Source organism: Taeniopygia guttata, chromosome 3 (genome assembly GCF_048771995.1).
Source record: "Taeniopygia guttata chromosome 3, bTaeGut7.mat, whole genome shotgun sequence".
Taxonomy (NCBI): domain Eukaryota; kingdom Metazoa; phylum Chordata; class Aves; order Passeriformes; family Estrildidae; genus Taeniopygia; species Taeniopygia guttata.
The window spans coordinates 83531778-83555755 of NC_133027.1; the positions used below are offsets into that span (position 1 = coordinate 83531778).

At 40.7% G+C, this 23978-nt stretch overlaps 1 protein-coding gene and 1 long non-coding RNA gene across 8 annotated transcripts in view; one reads left to right on the top strand and one right to left on the bottom strand.

Annotated features, from left to right (window-relative positions):
• Window positions 1–23709, bottom strand: part of EFCAB2 (EF-hand calcium binding domain 2) — a 42134-nt gene extending 18425 nt beyond the window's left edge. For 3 of the 7 annotated variants that reach the window (XM_072927232.1, XM_072927231.1, XM_072927230.1), the window contains exon 1: window positions 7393–7438. In XM_072927232.1, the coding sequence (XP_072783333.1) occupies window positions 7393–7423 (31 nt within the window). In that variant the 5' untranslated portion in view covers window positions 7424–7438. Of the gene's footprint in view, window positions 1–7392; window positions 7663–16004; window positions 18702–23556 lie in introns of those variants that run through there. The other 4 variants (XM_072927236.1, XM_072927233.1, XM_041715287.2 and 1 more) reach the window with 4 other exon arrangements.
• Window positions 2910–5455, top strand: LOC140683754 (uncharacterized). Its single transcript, XR_012055166.1, has 2 exons — window positions 2910–3156; window positions 3807–5455. It is a non-coding gene; the product is annotated as an uncharacterized lncRNA (long non-coding RNA).
• Window positions 23710–23978: the final 269 nt, after the last annotated feature.

The window sequence follows — 23978 nt, forward strand, 5'->3', positions numbered from 1 at the left end:
AGAGCCATATCCCTGGAAGAAAACATAATATACTGTTGTCCTTTCAAAGACTCTCTGTGAGATGAGTAAACACACAGTAAGCTACAGGCTGAATTTGTTGTCTTTCCTCCAGGAATGAAAGCCAAAGATGTTCAACATAGTTCAGGTTGGCACAGCTGTTTATCTGAACATTTCTACAATTCACTGTAAACCTTTCTTTGTGAGGGAAAAGTACACGGATTCCAACCCCAGGATAAGAAATAGGTTAAGTTTTAAAATTATTGATTCAAGAGGGGCATCAAGAGATCAGACACCACAGTTAACTCAGTGGATGTGGTGCTTTAATGTACTGAAATCGTTCTGTACAAGGAGACTCTCCACCATGGGTAGATCAATGAAAATTTCATGGACAGTGTTCTAGCAGTCTTTCAGAACAGGAATACCTACACTCTGACAGAAAAAGATTTCACTCACTTATTCTACAAACTAGCAAAAGAATATACAGTGTCAAGGATAGAATTTTCTCACTTCTTGTAATGGAGTAAATAAATAAACATTGAAATATAGCATGCCAAAAAGGATTCCTATAGCTACATCTATTTATTCACTCAAAGAAATCCTGTAGGCATGATGCATTATTTCCATTTTTATGCTGTTAAAATGCTTGAGATACTTGTCAATGTTGTCCCATCCTAATTTATTTTCCTACCACATATGCAATAAGAAGAAAAAATGTCCTAAAATCTATTTCTCAAATACATTAACTGAAAATGTATTCAATATCAGGTTTTCTTTCCTACACTATCATTTGCTATTTTCCCATTTTGTTTAGTGTGAACTAGATAAAATTCTCAATACTGCCAGTTAAGTAAGACTGACAGAGAGCTGGGACTCCCAAGTCAATTGTGATGGTTCTTGCAGAATGAATTGTTCCTCTTCAGCTTGCCCAGACTGTTCCCTAGCACTCTGAGGCCCATTTGAGCAGCCCTTAAGCAGAATACCTGCTTCAGTTGTGACATTTCTTCTTCATAGACCACACTTCCAGCCTTTGTAGGGAACAGAAACCACTTAGCTAGATGTGGCTCTGCCAGACTCTTGAGTAATGAGAATTTTTAAAAAGGATTTCTAATTGATACAATTTGCTAGATTCTACCATTCACTTAATGGATTAGCTTGCTTTCTTTCCTTCCTAGGGGCCAGCTGCTCAGATGATTCAGAAAGCCAACCCTTTCTTTCACTAAAGAGAAAAAATGAGTTATCATAAGAGATAGTCCAGCATTAAACAATCACTAAAATGCTGGGGAGCAGCATCTGTTGCTCACAGGAAAAGATTTAGTCCCAATGCATCCTGATTAACTATTTACATTATGAAACACTTTTAAACTCTTTTTACACTACTTAAAAGAGTAAAATTAAGGGTTGATTTGTAGAAGTACTAGTGGACTTGATTTTATTACTTTGTGTTACTGCACACACCTGAAACATTAGTCTTTATAAACATTAATTTAGGTGTGTTTTAATAAATATTGTCAATTATATATTTAAGCTCCTATATGCATGTAGATATCTTATTAATTATTAATTACTCCATCCTCTTTCCATGGTACCATGCTGTGGCTACAGGCAGATGTGAGGAAGCCCCTGAAGTCTCTGCCGACAGGAACCCTTTCTCATGTGGGCGTGCCTTGTGGAACTTGTCAGTCTGAAGGGACAAGGGACACAACCAGCACAGTTTCAGAATCATTTACATGTTGTTATTCCAGTGTTATTTAAAGTGCTGTTATCAACAACTCTTTTGTAGATTTCCCCATCCAGTAACTAGGGCTTATCAACTGGAAGTACAAAATCTTATCAGTGGCTTTATACTCCAGCACCATTCCTTCTCTTTTCCACTAGCCATTATTTCAACCTAAAAAAGTAGGCAGCAACCTTGGTACTTTCAGCTGAATTGGGAATGAGATACAAAGACTGCCATGAAGAAAAAGAAACATTGTTAAGAAGGTGGTTTTGACACAAGAGAGGATGAGACTGTGCAGGCAGCCACATGGAAAAAAGTGCATCTTTAAATCCACTGCAATCCGCACTCAAATCCTGTCAGCATTCTATTTCTGCTCACAGATGCAACTTCTTGTTTTTAACCACCCTCTCCGCTCTACTCCAACACTTCCATAAGGCTCCTATGACCACTCTTGGCATGCTTTTAGGATGAAAGAGACAAACTAAGAACCATAATAGATTTGCCTTTGATGTTTGCAGACACTGTTTCACATGACCTCTCCCAGAATCCTTCCCAAAACCACAAATGGAAATAGGGGCCTAAGAACCGGGGAGAGGGGGAATACACAAACAAAACAAACAAAAAAAAAAACCAAACACCTCCAAAACTGACAGAAGTTCTAATGAGAAGAAAGGTACAATGTATATTTGCTCAAATATAAAGAATAAAAACATCAAGAGACTTCACAATGCAAACTCTGAGGATGGTATCAATGAGCTCTTATGAGATCAAGTCAGGCTTTTAACCAAGTTCTAACTGGACCATCACCTTGGTCAACATATTCAAAAGCTGTCACAATACTCAACACCACCTATACAGGTGAATTTTCAAACACTGTCAAATAAGCTCATCAGTTTTATCAAGGCATTGTGTCTCCAGAATAAAAAGGGAAATCCAGCGTGGTCTCATAACACGAATTGTTGTTAATGGTATCAGCATTCTGCCACAAACATTTATGTTGAATTCATATGAAGTGTGGGGAGCTTGGCTGACATAAAAATAACTCAGAAATATTGCCCCACCCCAAAGAATAAAACCTTACAGTATTTAATTAATAATGTTTTAAGGAAATCACTGAGGAACAGGAACATGGAGAAAACCATCCTGAGGCCACTTGAATCTGACTTATTGGCAAGATCCTTCTGCTCCATAGAGGAAAACCTTACAGTATTTAATTAATAATGTTTTAAGGAAATCACTGAGGAACAGGACCATGGAGAAAACCATCCTGAGGCCACTTGAATCTGACTTATTGGCAAGATCCTTCTGCTCCATAGAGGAAAAGGCATGCATTAAGTTTTTTCTTAGTGACCTTCTCAATTCCTTCTCAGAGGAAGCTAAATGTAGTCAGCCCAATATGCTGAACCAGCAATTGCAGGCCATGCTCTAAAAATATCGAGGTAAGAGAAATATTGTCTTCTCTACTCTGTACCTGCAGTAGGATGTATGATATTCATATATTAGGTATCAGAAAAGAAAGATACAATAGGATTAATGTTGTTTCACTGTGTCTTGTGATACATATTAAGTAATTAAGATACATTGAAGAGTTTGCATTCTAAAAGGACAAATCAAGAAGATTTTGAGGAAAAACAAGAGGTTTATGGAGCTTGATTCCTCCAAATAAGGGGTAAACCTATTCCTGAACAGCAATCTAAAGATTGATTAAAGTATTGATGGCACCAATGGGAAATATGTCACCTGAGTTTTGACATTCGGATTATGGGAAGAGATAATATACATAGCTTTGTGAAATTTCATATACGTCAGTTCCCAAGGATTGACCAAGCTGGTGTCTTCACTGCCTGTATCACCTACTCCAGCTTGGGGACACAAGCTATGGCCTGCAGACTCAGGAGAGGGATAATGCTTTCTCTCCTACTAAGAAGTATCCCATGTTATCACAGATTATATTCAGGCAATCTGAATTTTATTCTGTGTGGGAAAAAAAAGCTTAACTGGTTTATACAGAGATCACTTTTAAGCATTCCTGAAGTAGCAAAAATGAAATCTCAAGAACAGCAAAAGCTTTTTCTTTCCTGTTTTTCAGAATTGTTGAGAACTAGCAAGGTCATTGCTCCCCATTGCTTATGTTTGTCACAGCATACACCATGTGGCATCCAGATGAGAAGCAAAGCCCATCACCAGTGCGAATCAACAAAACCGAAATCCCTCACCCATCATTGTGAATGCAAGCAACCTTGGACCAAGAGCATCACCTCATGCTGTTGTCACACCTCTTCTCCTAATGGCAGTACAAGTGAGAGCAGAAAAGTTACCTGGTTGTTTCCACCACAGTAACTGCCTTTTGGAAAACTAACAGAGAAAAAAAAATAAAGGGATTACATTCAGAAACAGATAGACAGGAGGGAACCTTCAGAGTGGAGCAATCAGAATGATCTTTGCACAGCCCCATGGCACCATTAAAAAAACCTTCCAATAGCAAACAGATTTTTTTAAAAATCAGGTGAATAATTTGATGTCTGATATTAAAATACAGGCTGTCAGTTTGATGAAGGCTGTGGAAAAGTTAACTGCAAAAGCTATTTCACATCCTGACAGAAAAATATTAACAACAGTTTTTCCTCTTGTCTTCTTTACATAAGATAATTGTAACATGGGCAAAATGGTGATGTAAAAAGAAAGCACTATCTTGACTCCAGTTTTGGCTACAAGAATGAAACGATTTTATAGACTTCTGATAGCAATAAAAAAAATTAAGAGTTTAGACCAAGCACAATGGAAATATCTTTACTTCCTTTAGAAGTATACAAATTCATTAAAGCATTATAAAGCAACTGTGCATGTCAACCGTGAAGTTCAAAAATGTAATAATACATCGATTTGTAAAATATATCTAGTTTGTGCTAGTCAGTTGGCAGCAACTACTGAAGTTACAAGTTGCCAGTAACTTTTAACCTAATGAAACAAGATATTCTGAATACTATCCTGGGTTTTGACTGTTCAGTAGATGGCATTTTAAATGCCATGGCATTCTAATCTACCACAGATTCAGATGTTTCAATACATGTGGGAACCAAAATTAACAAAATTAATAGAGCAATTAACAACTCATTCAACTGCTGAGAAACAAAGTGTAGAAACTATTGCTGCCTTGAAGCAGTCAAGCTTCTAGTTGCTCAAAAAATTCTTAAACTACTTGACATTGTAACAGAGAACAAAAGAGGACACGAAGAACACCACATCAAGCAGGGAAATAAACTATAGTCAGTGTATTGCATCACCTAGAATTTCAAAAGGTGTTCAAACCCATAGTTCACACTATCTCTAAACACAGTTCATATACTAAAACGTCACTGATCTGAAAGGGAATATCCACCATTGACAAAGTTCTCATCCCAGTTATCTCTCCCCAAAGGTGCTGGAGTCATGGACAATCCTGTCTACTGCTCTCCCTTCTGAATTAGACACAATTGTTCATCAGTAGGAAAAATATTTCTTTCCCTCATGGTACACATTCTTGTTGGTTACCAAGCCCACTTTAATGATGTCACTTCTGGATGCTCCTGCAAGATGCCATTGTTTTCCCTGGTCTGTGCTGGGCAGACTGGGCCCACAGCAGTTCACAGAGATCACTCTGCAGCCTCAGTCCTTGATCATTCATACCTGTCTGCCCTGAGTCATTATGATGTAACACCTTCAACAGCTGCTCTATTAAACATGACTCCCACATCCTGACCAGGATCCTGTTTGCTTCCTCTGTCCTCAGCCTGCATTTCTCAATTCTGTGTTTCTTGAAGCCAGGGGATGCAAAGTATGTCAGCATGAAGTCCCAGTGGTACTACAACTACTGCCTGGGCTTTCTACAGGTAATGTATTTGCCTATGAGAATAGAGATGGGCAAAATATGAGGGATACCCTTGCTACCTCTGCGAATTCCTCAAGAGATATTTGCTCCAAAACAAAATTGTCTGTTTATTGGACAGGACCAACAAACCATAATTTTCTGTATTTTTAGCTCTCTTCATGTGCTTGCTCTACAGACAAGGGGAAGAAAATGCCCTGGTCAGAGTTCCTGAGCATCTTGTTGGTGAGGGTAAGCTCAATCTACACAGTCCTGGGAACTACACTACAGGGAAAAATCATTCCCCTGTAGGCAGCTAGTCTGAGTGATGCACCACAGATATATATCAACCAAGCACCTCATGTATCCCAGGAAAAGCTCAGCAGAATATGCCCTGATGTTTTACTGTACGCAATCTGTGTAGACATCCTATATCTGCATATATCTATAGATACTGAATCATCATTCTTCATAAGCATCAGCAGAGAAGCCTGAATCCTGGGAAATTACCAAGGAATACTACCTGACTATACTATTATGGAGTTCAGTCTTCTCAAACCTGAAGCACTGAGGTTTGATGAGTGAGTCATTTCTTTTTTCTTCTGGGGGGGTGGGTGTTCTTTGTTAAGGGTTTTTTTGTTTGGTTTGGTTTGGTTTTGGTTTTGTTTGTTTGGCAGGATGATATGAAAGGAATTCTTCCTAATTGCACTTCACAGAATGAATTTGTGATTTGATCCACATCTGCCAAAAAGGAGAAATGGAGGTGCAGTGGCTGGCTTATTGGTATGACCATGCATCTAGGATGCAGCATGCATCATGTTCCAGGTCAAAGCAATTAAGATGACACAGACTATGGCAGGGATTCCTGAGCTGCCGCAAGCCCAGGCAATGGTCCATAGCAGCTCATAGCTGAGATGGGCTAGCCCAGGTCTTGAAAGTTTGTAGGCTGGGGCCAGAACTGGGCTACAGCTCCAGGTTCTCCTGCTGATCAAGTGTTCTGGACCTACCAGCATGTCCAGGAAAATAAGAACACCAGAAAAGTTGGCCCATTGTCAATTAAAATTGCAAGACATTCTGACACATTTTCTAATGAGTAATTTTTAAGCAGTTCTAGAACATTCCTTTTACATCTACAAGGAAAATGTTCCAGTGGAGGTAATCATCCGCTACTTTGCTGGTGATAGTGGGCAGAAACCTTTCCACCAGAAAATGCCATTCAATTTGGATTCCCACACATGCAGCTGCACAGGCAGGTTTTCTGCTCTTTGTTTTGACCAGCCAGGATGACACTGGGCAGGGAGATTATTGTGATTACCTCCTTTAAGTAGCAAGGAAGTGCAAAATACCCAGCCATTCTCCAGCTCAAATTTACTGTTGCTCTGCTCCTGCTCCTCGGTGCTGGCCTCCTGTCATCCCCCACGGTCCCTTGCTGGGGGTACCACAGTTTGTGCCCAGTGACAAGCACCTTGCTGTGTCACTTCATAGCTGTCTTGCATCTTTCTCTATAGCTACAGCTTAAAGACTTTTATCACCATGAGTACAAAATCTGAGCTCTGAAATATTCAACAGTGAGACCTAATGCTCTGACCTGATCTTAAGCATCCTATTCCTTGTGTCCTGACCCACTGTCACCTCACCCCTGTTGTAAATAGTGCAGGGTCATGCTGTGAACTATAACATACATCTTATTGTCTATACCGTCTGGAGAATACATAACACTGGGAAATAGAAGGAATGCGCGTAGTGACTGCTCTGTGTAAGCTCAAACCTCAAATAAAAATTAGGGATAATCTCCTAGAGCTTGAATTAATCTGGAGTCATCATTACTTACAGCAGAAACACTTGGCAGTCCTCCCGAGCATCTTTCGTAATACAACAGCACCTACCCATGCCCTGGGGATTTCTCTCTTCCCAGACTTCACACAAGTCTCCTTGCCCACACTTTCTGCATTTGTTGTTGCAGTCCTTGAAAAAAAGCCAGTTTCTTCTTTTTTCATCCTAGTATTTGGTCAAATGTTGGAACAGATTTTTTTTTTTTCCCCTCAAGCCCATTTAGCCTTTTTACACTTCTTGGAAGTTTGATGACATGGGCCTCAAGACCCTGTAATGGGAAAGTTACAGTGGTATTACAGGACAGAAAAAGCTACTGACTCATGGATTACAGTGACACACATTTTCATTTGATAAGCTGTCAAACATTTTATGCCAGAAGTAGCTGTAACATTTTTAAAGCAACAATAGGGGCATGGCATGAAATGTTCCACTGCAGTTCTCAGGACTTGGCCCTGCCTGTCTTCCCAAGCAGTCAGCCATACCCACACTGCTTGTTTCACAGGTGTCACAACTGTTGCAGATTATTACTTCGGAAGCAGCACACAATCAGGACTCTTAAGAAGAATCATGTATCCAAATTGGATCTAATTGGTCTCAATTATGACCTGATTTTCAGCCAGCAAAGCACAGCATCATTTTGCAGCTAGTCAACTAGCAGCTAAGCCTGCCTTCACAAAGCCTGGAGTCATTTGCAAAGGTCCAGCTCTAACAGAAAAGTTCTCCTGCCACCTGGTGTCCATAGACATGTTGCCAAGCAGTTGCTGTTGCACACAGCCAACATTAAGGGCAGTGAAACAGCATGCTTTGTCACACGAACGTGCAGAATGATGGGGCAAATCCTTTTAATACAAAAGATCTTCTCTTGAAGAGATGTGGAGATGTGCCTCCAGTCATCCAAAGAAAGCAAGGAAGTCCAATCTTTGCATAGATCTGGATTGTTTTCTGCACACCTGTGATTCATAGGTAATATGCAATGATTATCTTATACTTCATGATGATATCTTTCCTTCAGTGAAGTGAAAGAAATTTCAGAGCTTGACATTAATTAGCCTAATGTCAAGGATAAAGGTGATACTTTTTTAAAGTCAATAGCAGCTGCATGCAGTGTCCCTTTTCACAAGGCAGAGATAAACTCAGCATAAATCTCCATTAGGAATGTCTCACACATCCCTGAAATCACAACTCTGGCAGTTGCACCAGCCAGCACTCTTGTGGCAGCTAAGAGCTGGCAAAAATAGTAATCTCATTGCAATTTGTTCTATATCCCTCATCTCAGCCACACCTGTGATATAATGAAAGAGCTATGTCTAGCCCATACTTGCATCCTCTTTCATCCCGAACAGCAACCTGCCCTGCGAGGATATACAGCTTTCCTGGTGATGCTAAGTCTTGCTGTACCTCCAGCTGCAGCTGAAAAAGAACAGCTTCCATAGGCTGTGACACTGGCAGAACGCAGGTCTGCTGCATGCTATGCAGTCACAGAAGGCATTTGTCACCTGTCTCCATTTCTCCTGCACTCTCCACAGTGCTGGCCCTGCAAGCAGATGGCAGAGCTGCAGAGTACAACTCTGACACCCACATATGCACCAGACCAAGTTTCACCAAAATGAGGCAATGCACACACTGCTGTGGGACCCACAAAAGCAGCTCACTCTGCCGAGGATGTGGGACAGTGCCAACAGGGCACCATGTCACTTGTCACTGCCAATGCACACTTTGATTGCACGTGTGGCAGCAGCAAACATCTTGTAAATTGAATATTCCTCCTGAACTGCCTCCGCACACTGATTGCTCAAGTGGTCCAGAACCAGGCACCAGAATCAACTGGATATGAGCGCTGAGAGAAGTAATTTATTTTCAGCATTAGACATTATGAAGTTTAACTGCAATACCACAGTACTGCTGCTAGAACAGTATGTAAATGTTCTTCTTTTGAATCTGCAACACAATGGCAGAATGAGGGGTTTAAGTATGACTTAATACAGGCTGTTATTATGTAATATATCAGAAACCATTCAATTTGGTGTCTTAAATGGGTTTTAAAAATAGTTTCTAGACTGGTTGCAATTCTGTCTTTGCCCAATCAAAGGAAGACTGTTAGCAAAATAGCAAGGAATTACAGGGGTTTGCTGCTGCAGCTGTTTGGTTTTTAAGGCACTGCCTTGAACGTATCACTTACAGTGCTAAATCACTTTCTTCACATACCATGAATGAATACAAACTTCCAATTTTCTTTCTGTTTACCTAAGAGTAATATTCTGAATTTGAACAGCATTTCAGTTGACAACTGACATATACATTTAATGTGGAATAAGACACTTCGGGCATTCATCATTTCAGGAAGGCTAAGCTAAAGGAAAAAGTTAGCAAACTTGAAGAATAAGTACACAAGCTGTTCAAAAATGAACTCCAGAATTATTTTCTAATTTTCCTGACCATCAGCAATAACGGTTCAGAACCTCCTGTGAGATTCCACCAGTGGCACAATAATCTCTACCATTTTTAAGATGGTACTTGGAAAGCTTTTGAAGGTTATGACTCTAAACAGTTCTAGGCTGGAATCAAGAAAATCCCTTCCAATCTCACATTTATGAGCCTGTCACATCCTACCCCACACCTATGCAACACTGAACAGCAAAGACAATACATTTCCCAAAAGTTGGGAGCCTGTATTTTCTTAAAGATGGGCATTGACAATTTAAGGCCGTTTATAAAAATATTGCTGAGACCCATGAGTCCTGAGGTTGGTGTGGGACCTCCAGCACCTCCCTGTGCTGATAGCTTTTACCTTCCCACTGGGCATCTGCAAGCGCCGCTTCTCCAGCCCCCTCTGCAGCACTCCAAGCCCCATCACTGACTGTTCCATTTGCTTCCCGTGTCACTGCCATGCTGAGAACAAGGCCCACCTCTGCACAGGCTGAACTGGGACATCACTGCTGCAGCTTCTGCTTTCCCTCAGGATACCTCACAGATGCGTAGGAGCTATTTTAAGCTTCTTCCCCCACCTCAGCCATTATCTCAAGGCAGAAAGCAGCAGCACAGCTGGACCTCATGGCATGATTTGGCCAGGCCAGAGCAATGGTGTGGCCAACACCCCTTTGCATGGCCACCTCCCGGCTGGGGGCTAAACACTGGCTGTCACAACAGGTTCACGTCACATTTCTGTTATCCAAAAGGCCATTTTCCTTCCACAATCTTTTGCCCAAAACATTTTATTGCCACTAGCAACAAAGCAGTATCTATTCACACAAAATACAGGTACTGCTAAGCTGAAAAAAACCTCCCAGCCCCTTAGATCTCAGAGTAATTAGTATGTAGACATGGAAATTCTTAATAACATGCTAACTGTTGTTGGAAAGGTAATTTGTGGGAGTTCTTGAGCTCACTGGTTGGCATTGTTGAAAAGACAAAAAAAAGTTTAAAGCCTTTCTTTGCACACCACCCAATTTTTTATGCACTACATCAGCTAGAAGTAGAGCCAAACTGAAAAAAATCTGCCATTTTATGCACCATGGAAACAAGAAACCTGTTAATCTGCAATTACCTATTCTACATCCATTTGAGATCAATTTCTGCTGTGGGAGTATAGCCAACAGGTTCAGATCTACAACCTGTGTTTGTCATGGGAGATTGACATTGATTACTTTTTGTTTCATTCTCAAATAAATACAAATATTAAAACATAAATCAGATTGATGTCAGGGTGCATGTTAAACTGCATTACAGTCTAATAAAGACTATAAACTTTACTCCTAATGTAATTTCTTACAGCAATGTCAACAACAGGATATAAAAATATTCAAAGCGTTCATCTGTGATAAATGTGATAAAACAGCACACTGATTTCCTAAGTAATCTCATATATTCAGATTTTCTTCTAGAGCTGAAATACTTCTTGCTTGAGTCCTATGAAAGCTACTTATTCATAACAGCTCATACTAATTTCATGTTTTTTCCCCATAAATTAAACACTGCCACTTTTTAAATTAGAGAAAATTTGTCTGATAGACTACTTTAGCCTGAAGGTTTATTGCATTCAATTCAGAGCTTCTGTACCTTTCAAATGCTGGTGCTCATTTGTGAAACTCTCAAAAATACATTTTAAAATTCTCAGTATAAGAAGTTCTTAAAAGAACTCACATGCTTCAACATCATGTTCACCCCTTTCAGTGGGATTCCCCAAAGTCGTGCACAGCTTAAGTGCTTTTCTGTGTTGGGTTTGAAACTTTCATGTTAATTAAGTGTGCTCCAAGCAGAATTAATGGTTATGACTGCCTACAGTGCTCACAGCAGCTACAAGGCTCTCTCAGCTTCGACTCAAACCATTAAAACAGAATGAGTAGTAATAGCACATTTTCAGTATCTCTAGCACTACAAAAGGCAAGCAAAGCCAGGTGAGGTGATGTGGACAGGAAGGTTTAGATCCTCCTTCCAGGCACAAGATTCAGCAGGGAAGGTGATACAGGCATAACTCTGCTTCTTTGAAAGAGGGTAGTAGTTGAATGCATAATTAGTTCCCCCCAAATGTTACCTCCAGTATCTCTGATTTCACCAGTATGCCAGGCATCAAACTGGGGCAGGCAAAGAGCAGACATACACATATGACTGAACACACTGTTACTGTTTTTACATACTAAAATAGGAGTGAAAACTCTTTCCCAAAATCCACATGACGGTGCGTCTTCATCCATGGTGCGCAGACACCTGATTACAAATTTTGTGACGCCTGATTACAAATTGCTACCTAGAACAACAACTAATCATTTACCAGAGAAAACCATCATTGCTGAACAGTTACTCTCCCTAGGTCTTCACAGGAGAATCAAACAATTTTCTGGGGACAGATATTATCCACAACCAGGTATTTGGTTCCATACAGATGTAAGTGGGTGAAGCAGCAGCTCAGACTATTCAATATACTTCCCTTTGGATTAAAATTCATGACTTATTAATGGCATTTAAAATATGCACTATCTGGCACAAAGAATGTGGTCTTTGAAAAACTCTAATACTGATCAATTACATAACATTTCGATAATGATACAGGAGCACTGAAGCGTTTTCTCCTTTATGTACTTTCATGTGATTTCTTAAATCCCAGATGGAGAATAATTTGTCTTCAGTCTAGTTCTACTTGAGGCAGTACCAGTACGACATTTTGCTTTCAGGTTCTAGCAACATCAGTATTGAGATCAGAGGTATTAAAACTTAGAAAATCTGACATGTTATGTCAAATTACAAAGACAGTATCTGAGAGCAAATGGAAGTACAGACAGAGTGAATTAAGTAGCAGAAAAGGGGAAAGAAACAGAATGATAGGAAGGAAGATAGGGACAAATGTACAAATGTGAAAGATTAAACAAACATTCTAGCGTAATCAGATGGGTGTGAAGAAAAAACATTAAACATTGTTGAAAGCACAGCTGTAGGGATATAAATTCAGATATAAATTCATACATACTGTATGGGCATGGTCCCATTAACACTTATGCACATAAAAGATTTTTTTTGCAACATTTGCATAAGCTAGAGGGTAATACTCATGTGAGTAACATGTACAAAAGGTAGCAGGATTTGGCCTCTCACTGGTTTTCCTTGTGTATATCATGTATATCTGAAAAACATTTAAGCAGGCATTTCAACTTTGAAGAAGACTGAACTTGGAAATAATAGGACCTAAGGGAAACCTTTCCAGGAAAGCTGGTGGAATTGTAGTTCTGCAAAGCACTGAGAGGAATACCCTAAGGACTAATTATTTGACAATACAACTAATGGTATTACTTTGAAGCATAATAACGTTAAACCTGCAGCTTGCGTAGATGTGGAGTACTTGCTGAAGGGAAGCACAATCGATGTGCGAATCCAGCATCGGAGAATCCTAATTAACCCTCTAACTGCTATCAGCAGGAAGGCTAATAGCAATTCTGAAATGGTATAAGTGACTTAATCCTAAGGGATTGCTTCTGTTAATGAGACACTGACTGTTAGCTCTCCTCAGCCGTGTTTACAGCAATGAGGCACCTTTATAAGGCAATAAACAACAGTTTTGCCTAATAGCAGGCACTCGTGAGTGACAGAAGTTACTGTCCGAGTGACACAAGTTTTTGTCCTCATCCTACAGATAAGAAACTAAAGTCCAGTATGTCACTTCCCATAATCCACTGGTTGGGCCAGGGATGGAGTTTATGGGTCAAGGTCGTTTAGGATGACACTACAGTTCTTCTCTAGAAGATGATATCTGATGCTCTACTGGGAATAGTTTTACAGAATAGTTTTACAGAATGTTAAAAAACATGAAGCATAAAAAACCCTCACGGGAGTCTGTCTTTAGTAATACAATAATTAAACTTCTTACAAAGTATTCTCATTTTGAAACTACAAAAAGAAAGGCATCAGAAGTCTTTAATCGAGCAATCAAAAACCCATGACCTTTCTTCTCCTAGAGTTTCTGGCTGTGGCTTGACAAAATGGCAAAAATCTCAATATTATACATATATAAGGAGCCAGGCTTCCCAATATTACTTCCCTCATCTCAGATGGTTCGGCAGACTTCTAGGCTGTTATACTATCATTTCTATCCTCCTCTGCCAGAACTGTGCCTCAGGTTCATTTGCACCACTAGAAAGATGTAAAAGATAGGCTTCCACAAGATTAAACAAAAATTTTTAAAATATTTAAAAAAACACCTTGAGAGCAGTCCTCAAGGAAGCTACATGTCTTACTGTTTAATTTATTCAAGATATCTATGTTGCAAAGTGCAACTTTGTACTTCTACAAAAATCAGTCATTTATCACCATACACAGCAACTGTTTACACTAGACTTTTCTGCAACATGCATTGTTTCCTAAAAATATTAAATAATCCATTGATTATATTATTTCAACTGCAATGTTCAGACTTTGCAAACTACTGAAACACACACAGGTTTAATTACAAACAGGATGGATTTCAGAAGTCACAATATTGCAGGCTTTACAGAAAATATGTTTTCCTTGAAATGATACTTGAATATCCTTGAAGAAGGAACTACCTCTAGCCTATAAAATAGAATTTCTGGCAACACTCCCTAAAGTAGAACACAGTGGCCTCTAGAAATAAGCCATGGTGCTATCAGCAGCACAGATTACTTTTTTCTGGCAGAGAGCACCCAGTGCATCCAGAAACTACTGCGAAGGGCCACAATCAGCCAGCAGCAGGTTCAGCCATCCCAGCTGCCCTGGCAGCCACCCCATGCCATGACAAGGGAGTCAGCTTTGTCACTGTTATGAACAAAACAGCCTGGCTAGGACACTTCGCTTGGGCTAAGTAGTGACATTGAAATGTTAATTAGCTAGTTGCTCCTGCGAATCACCTACAACCCCACCCACACTAGGACCTGGATGCAAAATAATCCAGTGGAATCATGGGAGGGGGTTTTAGGGATGAAAAACACCCCTAAAATGTAAGGCTGGGCACAGTGAAGGGGGCTGGATGGGTGTGCTGGTTATGGAAAAGGGAACCACATCTCTAGTCTGTGTTTGACCTGTCACCATAACCTGCAGAGAACCAGACTGGACTGGGCTGTGGGAAGCAGGGGCAAAGTAGACCCACTTCCTGGTGTTACCAGGCGGGAAGGAGAGGCATAACTGCTGCTGGCCTTTGGCAGCAGGCTCTGCACATCCTCTCACCCTTTGGCTACCAGCGTGCCAGGAGAAAAAGTGCCAGGAGAAAAAGTGCCACGGAGACTCCAGGGGGTGTGAGCTCCTTATCCCTTGTCACCATCCACCGTGTGTGGTGGTAACACCAAAAGCCTGCCAGCACCAAGAGGCAGCTGGTGGCACCCCTGTGGCAGGAAGTGCTGCAGAGCAGCCCCTGCCCTGAGGCAGAGGCAGTGGTGTGGCCACCCTGAACGGGATGGGAAGTCAGGGAGAGTATTTTGTTTGTGTAAATATGCACATGAGTGTGCTTTCATATACACATATACACACGCTCATGCACAATGTATACGAACAGATAGGTGCACGTACATATCTAAAATCACATAATGAGCTGAGCAGGAAGGAACAAGGATCATTGAGTCTAACTCCTGGCCCCGTGCAGGATCACACCAAGGGCCTGAGAGCGCTGTCCCAGCACTTCTTGAGCTCTGTCAGCCTGGTGCTGTGACCACTCCCCTGAGGAGCCTGTTCCAGTGCCCAGCCACTCTCTGCACGAAGAATTCTCGTGATACACAACCTAAACCTTCTCGTGATACACAACCTAAACCTACCTTGGCACAACCTCAGGCCCTTCCCTCGGCTCCTGTCACTGGCCGCCAGAGGAAAGGTATCGCTATCTGCCCTTCCTCTTCCCCTCGTGAGGATGTCGAAGACCGAAATACAAACACACACACGCACAAACCCGTGTCTGTGTGTCCGTGTCTGTGTGTGCGTGTGTATGTATGCACTTCAGTATGTATATATGTGTCTGTGTCCCCCGGTGCGCCTCCCCCAGCACCAGCTCCTGCCAGAGCTCCCCGCAACGCCGCCCCTCCCTCGCCCGAGCCCTGAGGCGGGCGGGCGTCACTCGGTGGCGCCCGGCACCCGGTCCGCCCGCACACCCGCCATGGGGGAGCCCGGGCCCGGCCTTACCCCTGCCCTTCTCCTGCTCCGCCATGGCCGCGGCGCCGCGCTGTCGCCATGGCGACGCGGCCTGCCCGGGCCCTCTTCTCGCACCGCCGGGCTGAGCGGGGGAACGCGTCCCGGCCCTTCGTACCGCACCCTCCGCCCTTCCAGACAGCGATCCAGCCAACCCTTCAACCTGCCGCTGCAAAGGACTCCCGTTTCTCTTAAAAATACAGCTTTCCCCAGCGATTGCGGAGATTTCCTTGTGTCTGAGCTTTAGAAAGTGAAAGAACGTTTTATTCTAAATGCCATCACGCCAAAACAGCTAAAATATTCTGTCTTAGTGATATTAAATAAAACTCTGCGGTTTAAATTTAGCTGTGAGTTTTAGCAGACAGGCTTGCGATGCCTGGTTCTTCTGACTCTAAAACAACTGTGAAAGTAGAAAAAAATACAAATATTAATATTCTGGCAAGATGCAACCATATATTCCTACAAAATAAATATTTATGAAATTCCTAGAGCTAAAACCTTGTCCTCACTACAGCAGGTGCTTGTTTGTCAGAGGTTCAGTTTTGCAAAGCCCACGTGGATGGCTCCTCCTCACACACTCAATTTCACCTCTCAGACAAAGAGTTAATGATGTTCTCAATATTCATGGTAGCCTGAAATTCACAAAAACACGGGGAGCACAAACAGGGCTTCTTTGTTTAAAAAAACAATCAATTTTCAATAATATTTTAACATTTGCTATTTGTCTTTCAGCCACTTATTTTTGCATTTTTTATTGAACATGGCTCAGAGTAAAGACGATATAATAGATACCCAAGAAGCTACATCTTTATTCTGTTGAGAAAACAGCTGATTATGCTCTCTAACAAAGTTGATTCCTTTGAAAGGTTACCTACCAACTTGAACAGTTTATTAAAGTAACTAAATATTTTAAACTACATGTTTGACTACAGGAGTACAGATTTGTTTCCTCTCAAATTGCTAACAGAAATTTTAGTAAGAATAGCATGGCAGACTAGTTTAGAGGATGCAGCAGCAAAAAAAAAAAAAAACTTTATCTTTCAGTCTTACAGGGGTCCTATTCTTATTCCTTTAACCACTCCACACAGAAAACTTGTCTTTCCTGATTGTACATCTGTAATGGTGAGTCAGTCACATCTTTGAAGCTGAAGAAAATTGCAAAATACATTGTTTTGGCAAGGATGGACCTCTCTTATCTCTTCCTTCACCTACCCCAAATGTAGAATTTCATGTTCTTGAATACTGTGCCCAGCATTAGATTTCTTTTATTATTTTCCAGATCATTCATCATAGGATACTTATAGCTCTTCTACAAATGCAACACTAATTTAAAGTATTTAATACACATCCCTAAAAAACCTTAATAAAATCCTGTTCCTGTTATTTGAGTTTTCATGACAAATCCATGCCCAAAATATGAAAAACTCTTAGTTTTAAAATAAATACATATTGCATATTGCGTATTTATTGAGATTATTGCATGTTCATAGTAGATTTTGAATGGAAGTGAGTCACTGCAACTGTGACATGGTAAGACAATAACTGCACTTGGGCATCCACTTCTAACATCTTCCCAGCAATTTCTCCAGGGCTTGCATTTGGCTTTCCTCATAACTCCTTCCTCTTTGACAGGCACTAATCTTTGTTTCCTCCAAGAGGGATGGTAAGAAAAGCAGTGTGTAAATGCTGATGAAGAAAGGGGAAATCGTGAAGTGTACCACAGCTATGACATGTCATTTACATCACAACATCTACGTCCTGTTGCAGCCACTGACTGGCCCTCATGAGCTGCTAGAATAGCTCCTTGGGGAAAGTGTTGTTGGGAGTATAGAACTGCTCAAATCCTGGATGTTCATATCAAACTTGTAAAGTTTTATTACTTTAGCCTAGCTCCAGAATCTTCAATGTCTCAGAACTCATACCAATTTCAGCAAACACCATTTTGCACTGTCCTGCCTGTGCTGTTGAGATTCCACTCAGGACAATTACTGTAAATCAAAGTGCTTCATTTGCATTGTCCACTCTAACCTGGAGTTTCCTTTTACTTCCATTAGTTTGCAGCCAAACGTCCTTATTCTCCCAATTCCTAGCACATCAGGCTTTGGTGTCATTCCTGTCTACAGAAGCAGAACAAAATACTGAGTGAGAAAGCAGTTCAAAATGAGAACTCACTGCTTTAAAATTTCCTGGCAATGTATCTTGAAAAATCTGTGTAGGGAAAAAATATTAACAATTATAATTCAGATCAAATACCTGATATACGGACCTGAACCATATAGCTGTTTCCCTTTTAAGTTAATGCACAGATACCTCAAACCAAGGGTATGAGTGGGCTGAAACAACTAATCACATTTTGGCACAGACAAGTACAAAATGAAACCCAGAACTACTAATTCAACAGCTTGAAATATCAGCTGCTGCATGCAAGATCTTTACAGAGCTCCTCTGAAGAGAACATACCCTTTTAAAATTGTGATTCTTCATTTTAAAAATGTCAGAAGATATCTCAGGAAAATTATCAAATAATCCAGCATCATTGATATAAAGCGTGAATCCACTGAAGTCTCATAGACATAAGGTTCCCTTACCTCCACTCCTAATTTCATCCCATACATTCCTCTCAGCTATCAGGGTCCTATCACACATTTTGCATATTTTCCATGCATATGTTCAGAAATGTTATTCAGCAAAAAAAAAAAAAAAAAAAAAAACAAAAAAACAGGTCTAAAATGGAAGAAGTGACGTTAAGAGAGAGCAGTTCAAGGAGATATAATAACAAAAAGCTACAAAGCTGTGTCCCCCCATGGCTTCACGGCTGCAAGCATCTCAATACATCTTTGCTCCAAACATTTGCCAAAGATCTTCACTACAGGACTCCCTCTGTGGGTCCTTGAGGACTATATAAGTGAAGGCACAAAGAAGCCTATTCATTTGTCCTTCACAGAGAAAGTAGGTGGATAATTATGATTTTGTGGCAGGACTCTTACCTATAGCTCCTCTGCAGCTAAAGGGGTACAGCTGTGCTGTTCAGCAGGCATTTCCATGTCACTGTACCCTTTTTCACCAATGTGACATGAATGACCCAAGTGTACCTTCATTCCATTCTTCCTCTGGGATGAGCAGCAGATTTCAGTGACTCAAAAAAAGACTCTTCAAAACAGAGTATTAGCTAAACACTAGCTGTTCATGCAAATGATACACAGTAACCAGATAAAAATGAGAAAAAGACTCTGTCATTCCTTGTCTATACTGTATCTTTCCCTACAGAATTTAGATAAAATACATTTGAGAGCACTACCTCGTTTCATGTGTAGGAGGGGAAGACAGTTTCTCCTCCGGCTTGTTCTCTTTGTAACTGCAGGCTTTGATCCCATGCTTGGAGCAGATGAAGAGAAGCCTAACAAAGCGGGCAGAGACAGATATACAGGCATGCCCTCTATTATTTCCTGACCTCTTCCAAGCTGCTGGTATATTTATATTAACCTTATCTGTCATAATTTTGCTTTCTTTAAAAAAAAATAATTCTTCCTGTTCTGACCTACAGAACAGCAAAAAGTTCATAAATTGTACATAAAAGTGCATAAATTGGCATAATTTGCTGTACTTTTTATACAGGTAATAAACCTAGAGGCCCAAAATCTGACCTCTTAAATAAAATGTCAGCATATGATTCCTTGACACATACGGAGTTCACCAGTGCTGAAAGGGGAGGATCCAAGTCTTGCTCTTCCTTCCTTCCTGCTGGCTGCACATCTTCCTTCTACCTTGTGCTGGCTCTGCCATTCATGAGAGCAAATATGAGTTACAGAGGTAGCAAAAATACAATCCATCAAAAAGTGAATAGTGTTCTGCCCTCTTAAGAAACCCAGAAAAGGATCTGACGAGCATCTTGATCTGCACATTCAGTGTTGTATTGTGTTTTCCCGCCTTTCCCTCAGTGCCAATCTCCCTGAAAATGCTCGGTCACTTCCCCGTCCCCTCCCTGGTACCCTGTCCATCACTCGGCTCCCCATCCCATTCCTTTAGAATCTTCTACCCTGGGCATCGAGGGATTGGATGAGGGCCCGGAGTCCCTCCCTTAAGTTTTCTCCATTGGTTTTTGTATCTGTCTATCCTTTCACCTTTCACTTCCCCCAAATTCCCCCATTGGTCAATGGGCGTTCCCGTCCCCTTGTTACCGCCCCGGTATTTAAGATGTTGCAAAAGCCTCGAGGCCACTTTTGTCTGCTGGATACTCTGTACCTCCGAGCTCCCCGGAGCCTGGATTAAAAACGAAACTCTTTCCACAGCCTTGAGTCGACTCCCCCAAGCAAGGCAGACAGTGTAACTTTCTCTCTTAGCCGCTCCCCGACCCTCCTCGAGATCCATGGGGGGTGACCCCGGCTGCTGACTGTGCCTCTGCCGGGCACGTGAAGCCAGGGGGCTTCAGATTAGCACAGCGGCAATCCAGGAAGATGGACCCTGCAATTAGAAGCGAGGAAGAAATAGAGGGGAAGGCAGGAAGGGTGAGATGTTTTTTTGGAGAGAAAAAGCTCAGAGGCTGTCTGAGACCATAAGTAAAGTGTTGAAGGAAGAAAGAGGGAAAATCAGGTTTGAAGGCTGCTGATAATAGCAGCATCTCAAACCCTTCTCAACCCATGGGATGGCTTTGGAACTGTCCTGGCAAATATCTCTTACTGCTCACGAACAGCTACAGTCCTATGGATCTTTAGCTCCTCCTGTCCAGCTTCAACAAAGCTGCATTTGAAGAAAAGTGACTGAACATACATTAAAAATGAGTTGCTAGGAGAAAGGAAGCATTTCTTTACTGCAGCAATATTCTTCAATGTCAAGGAGCTGCTGGCAGTGCTCGGCCTCTGGGACTATGCCTAAAGAGCTGCAGCAGAAAAAAGTTCTTTCTTTTATGTGTAAGTGCCAGGATACTGTTCCCCATCCAACCCAGGCACAGAAATGGCCCTAGAGATCCATATATTTTAACCTTCAGACTTTATTACCATTAATTATATCTGGAAGTGAAGCCAGGATCCCCAAGAACACGGTAGCAGGAACAAAACACAATCATCCATCTGCCTAGCAACATGGGTTGCCATGAGTACTTCTCCCCGTGTTCCACAGCAGGGGCTCACCACTGAAAGCTGAGCCAAGCTCAAGAACCCCTTGAAAAAGGGCAAAGAAAGCCTGCTTCCTCAGATGAAGACATTCCATCTCCAAGACCTTCCTCTGGAACCTAGAATGTGTTAGCCAGCAGCCTGGAATTTGGAAATGAGGGACATCTGGAGTACTGAGACAATGCTAGTGGAATTGCTCTTGAGAGAAGCAAAAACAATGATGTTTGGAACATCAATGCCATTAAAACTCCATTCTTCCCTTCTCTGTTCTTTTGAGAAAGTTCTTTCCGTGTTTTAATACCATGCCAAAAAAATCCCGAATAACATGCTGTCAAATAACTGACTTTTCACACTTCCGAAGAAAAGAAGAAAAACCTGTGAGTGGTACTGAAGACATGGAAATACTTTATAACATCCCTAGCTCAGGAGATCTTTCAATCACAAACTATTTGTAGGAGGTTGAGAGACAGAGTATTTAAGATAGAAATTTGTGTGGTTCTCCACTGAGCACCTGCTTTAGTTCTCATTAGAAGAAAGGATACTCAAAGAGACAGGTTTTGACATGTCCTAGAAGGTTCATTGTAGTGTTTTTTTGGTTTTTTTTTTTTTAAGCAAAATATGAATTGATAATTATTTAACATTTAAGGTAGCCCCCTGATAATGTGGTTTATCTAGAAGCTGTTTAAAAATAGAGATTTATGAGGAAAACACAAATTCAAGGTTTCAGACTGACATTTGGACAATTGTAATTCAATGGGACTGTTGAATAATGGAATTATATTTATGTTACAAATATTATGAAGCTAACCTTTGAAAAAAAGCTCTTACTTTGTTGTTTGCTATATCGTAACATGCAATTTAAGAGTATAAAGGCCATAGCAGAGATAAATAAGCCCAAAGTACATTTTACAAAGATGTCAACCACGACACGAATGTAGTTAACCTTGGGATGAGAGAAGGAACTAAAGGTTATACATCTGAATGATCATATATAGCCCTTAATCCGTTGAGGCACGATACAGTACTTTTTAATACTTAGAAAAATCTTCCTAGCACATGAGTAGCAGAACTACTTCCTTTTCTGTCACCTGTCAAGATTATTTGGGCATGAAAATGTTGTACTCACTAAGTTAGTAATAAAACCAAAATGAACCTGGGTATAGAAGATATAAGCACTTCTGATTATTCTACTTTTTTCAGAATGCAAATTTCCATTTATTTAAAAAAAAATCTAGACCATCTGCTTGTGAAGACAACGTTTGGATAACTGATGTAACACTATCCTTTTAAATCTACAGTAGGATAGTAAGGGAGAAAATCATTTTCCATAACAAGTCCCATTATCGCATTCAGGATTTTACTTTACAAGTCTTACCCCGCTACCTGCTCAGGTTAACTTCAGAATTTCAGTGGGAATAAAGTTAAGGTCTGGGGGACATCTTAATTCACAATTTATTCATCACCACTAACACAAATGACAGAGGATTAAGCCTAGTGTTACAGCATAAGCACCACCTTAATTCCCATCCATCTCAGTGGTTTTTTATTCAAAAGACTAATTGCATGGCTAGCTTATTTTTCCAGGTTCATTAATTTCATTTATTACTTAAATATAAGCTTTAACTTTGCAGATATCAAATGTATTTCCAAATTTAAATAAAGTTAAGTCTGATCTAACTAAAGATACTGTACAGAGTATGTTTTGTAGACTTCCTATACAGACTTACTATTGTAAAATGAAAGTTGCATTGTTATTTTAAGAGTGGGAAAAAGAAATAGAACTAAAATACATCCCAGAAATATTTTCTATACCTTCAGAATAAGAAAGAAATTGAACTATTTTATTCCCTCATGAGGGACAGGGAACTTTGATGCACTGTGGCAAGAAGATACATAGCTGTATTAATGAAAATCTAATCTGTGCTCAGAGACTTTGCACATTGGTGATAAATGTAAAATATTCATACCACAATAGCTTGATAGACTGTCAAAAGCTGAAGTTCAGCCAATTTTACCAGAAAGAGTTGACATTTTGCTGTATTCTTCATTCTAGGGAGCTGAGAAAATAAGCTATCAAAACCACTCCTCCACTTGTAAATTTTGCCAGTGCAACTATTTAGATGTGGCATAAATCTAGAAATAGGAAGTGTTTGTCTGCTGCACCATTTAGACACAGTAACTCAAACTAAGAGCAATAACAAATACTTCAGATTGGTGAGTTTTTGAGTCACTGTGCCAGGACAAGCAGAGGCATCCTCTCCTTTTGTATCACCTTCTCTGCCATCACCCAAGGAATAGCCATTAAAGGATCTGAGGAGAAAACTGATTCAGCCAGAAAATACTTTTTTCTGTGGTTGTGGTTACCAGGTTGTGAGCTGGGCTAGTGTAGCAGAAAGGAGAGTGTAAGAACTACTGACAGGGATTGAGGAAATACAGACCTGTCCCTGAGGAGCAGCCTGACACTTTTGGTGCAATCCTCCAAGAAGGGGCCTTTGTTCTGTCACTGACTTTGCCTTCTCCCAAATCAGATGACTGCTGAACTATCTTCCAGTCATGCTCCATTCATGTAAAGATCCACCAAGGAAGCAAAAGCAGGGCTTGGAAAAAGAGACATGATCATTTATTAGACTAGCTGACATTGTTGAGAGCATAAAAAAGCCCAAAACAACAACACAGTGGTTTTGGACATATAATCCCTTTTTCAGCTCTGAAAAGAAACTGCATCCCTTCAACAGAATGCACTGGTCATAATTTCCAAATAACTGTAGCATTATTATCTTACCTAATTTGGATTGTTGGAGTGAAATGGCTAGGTGGGTGCAGCAAGGTAGAGGGGAGTGTTTGCAAAGGAAAACATGGT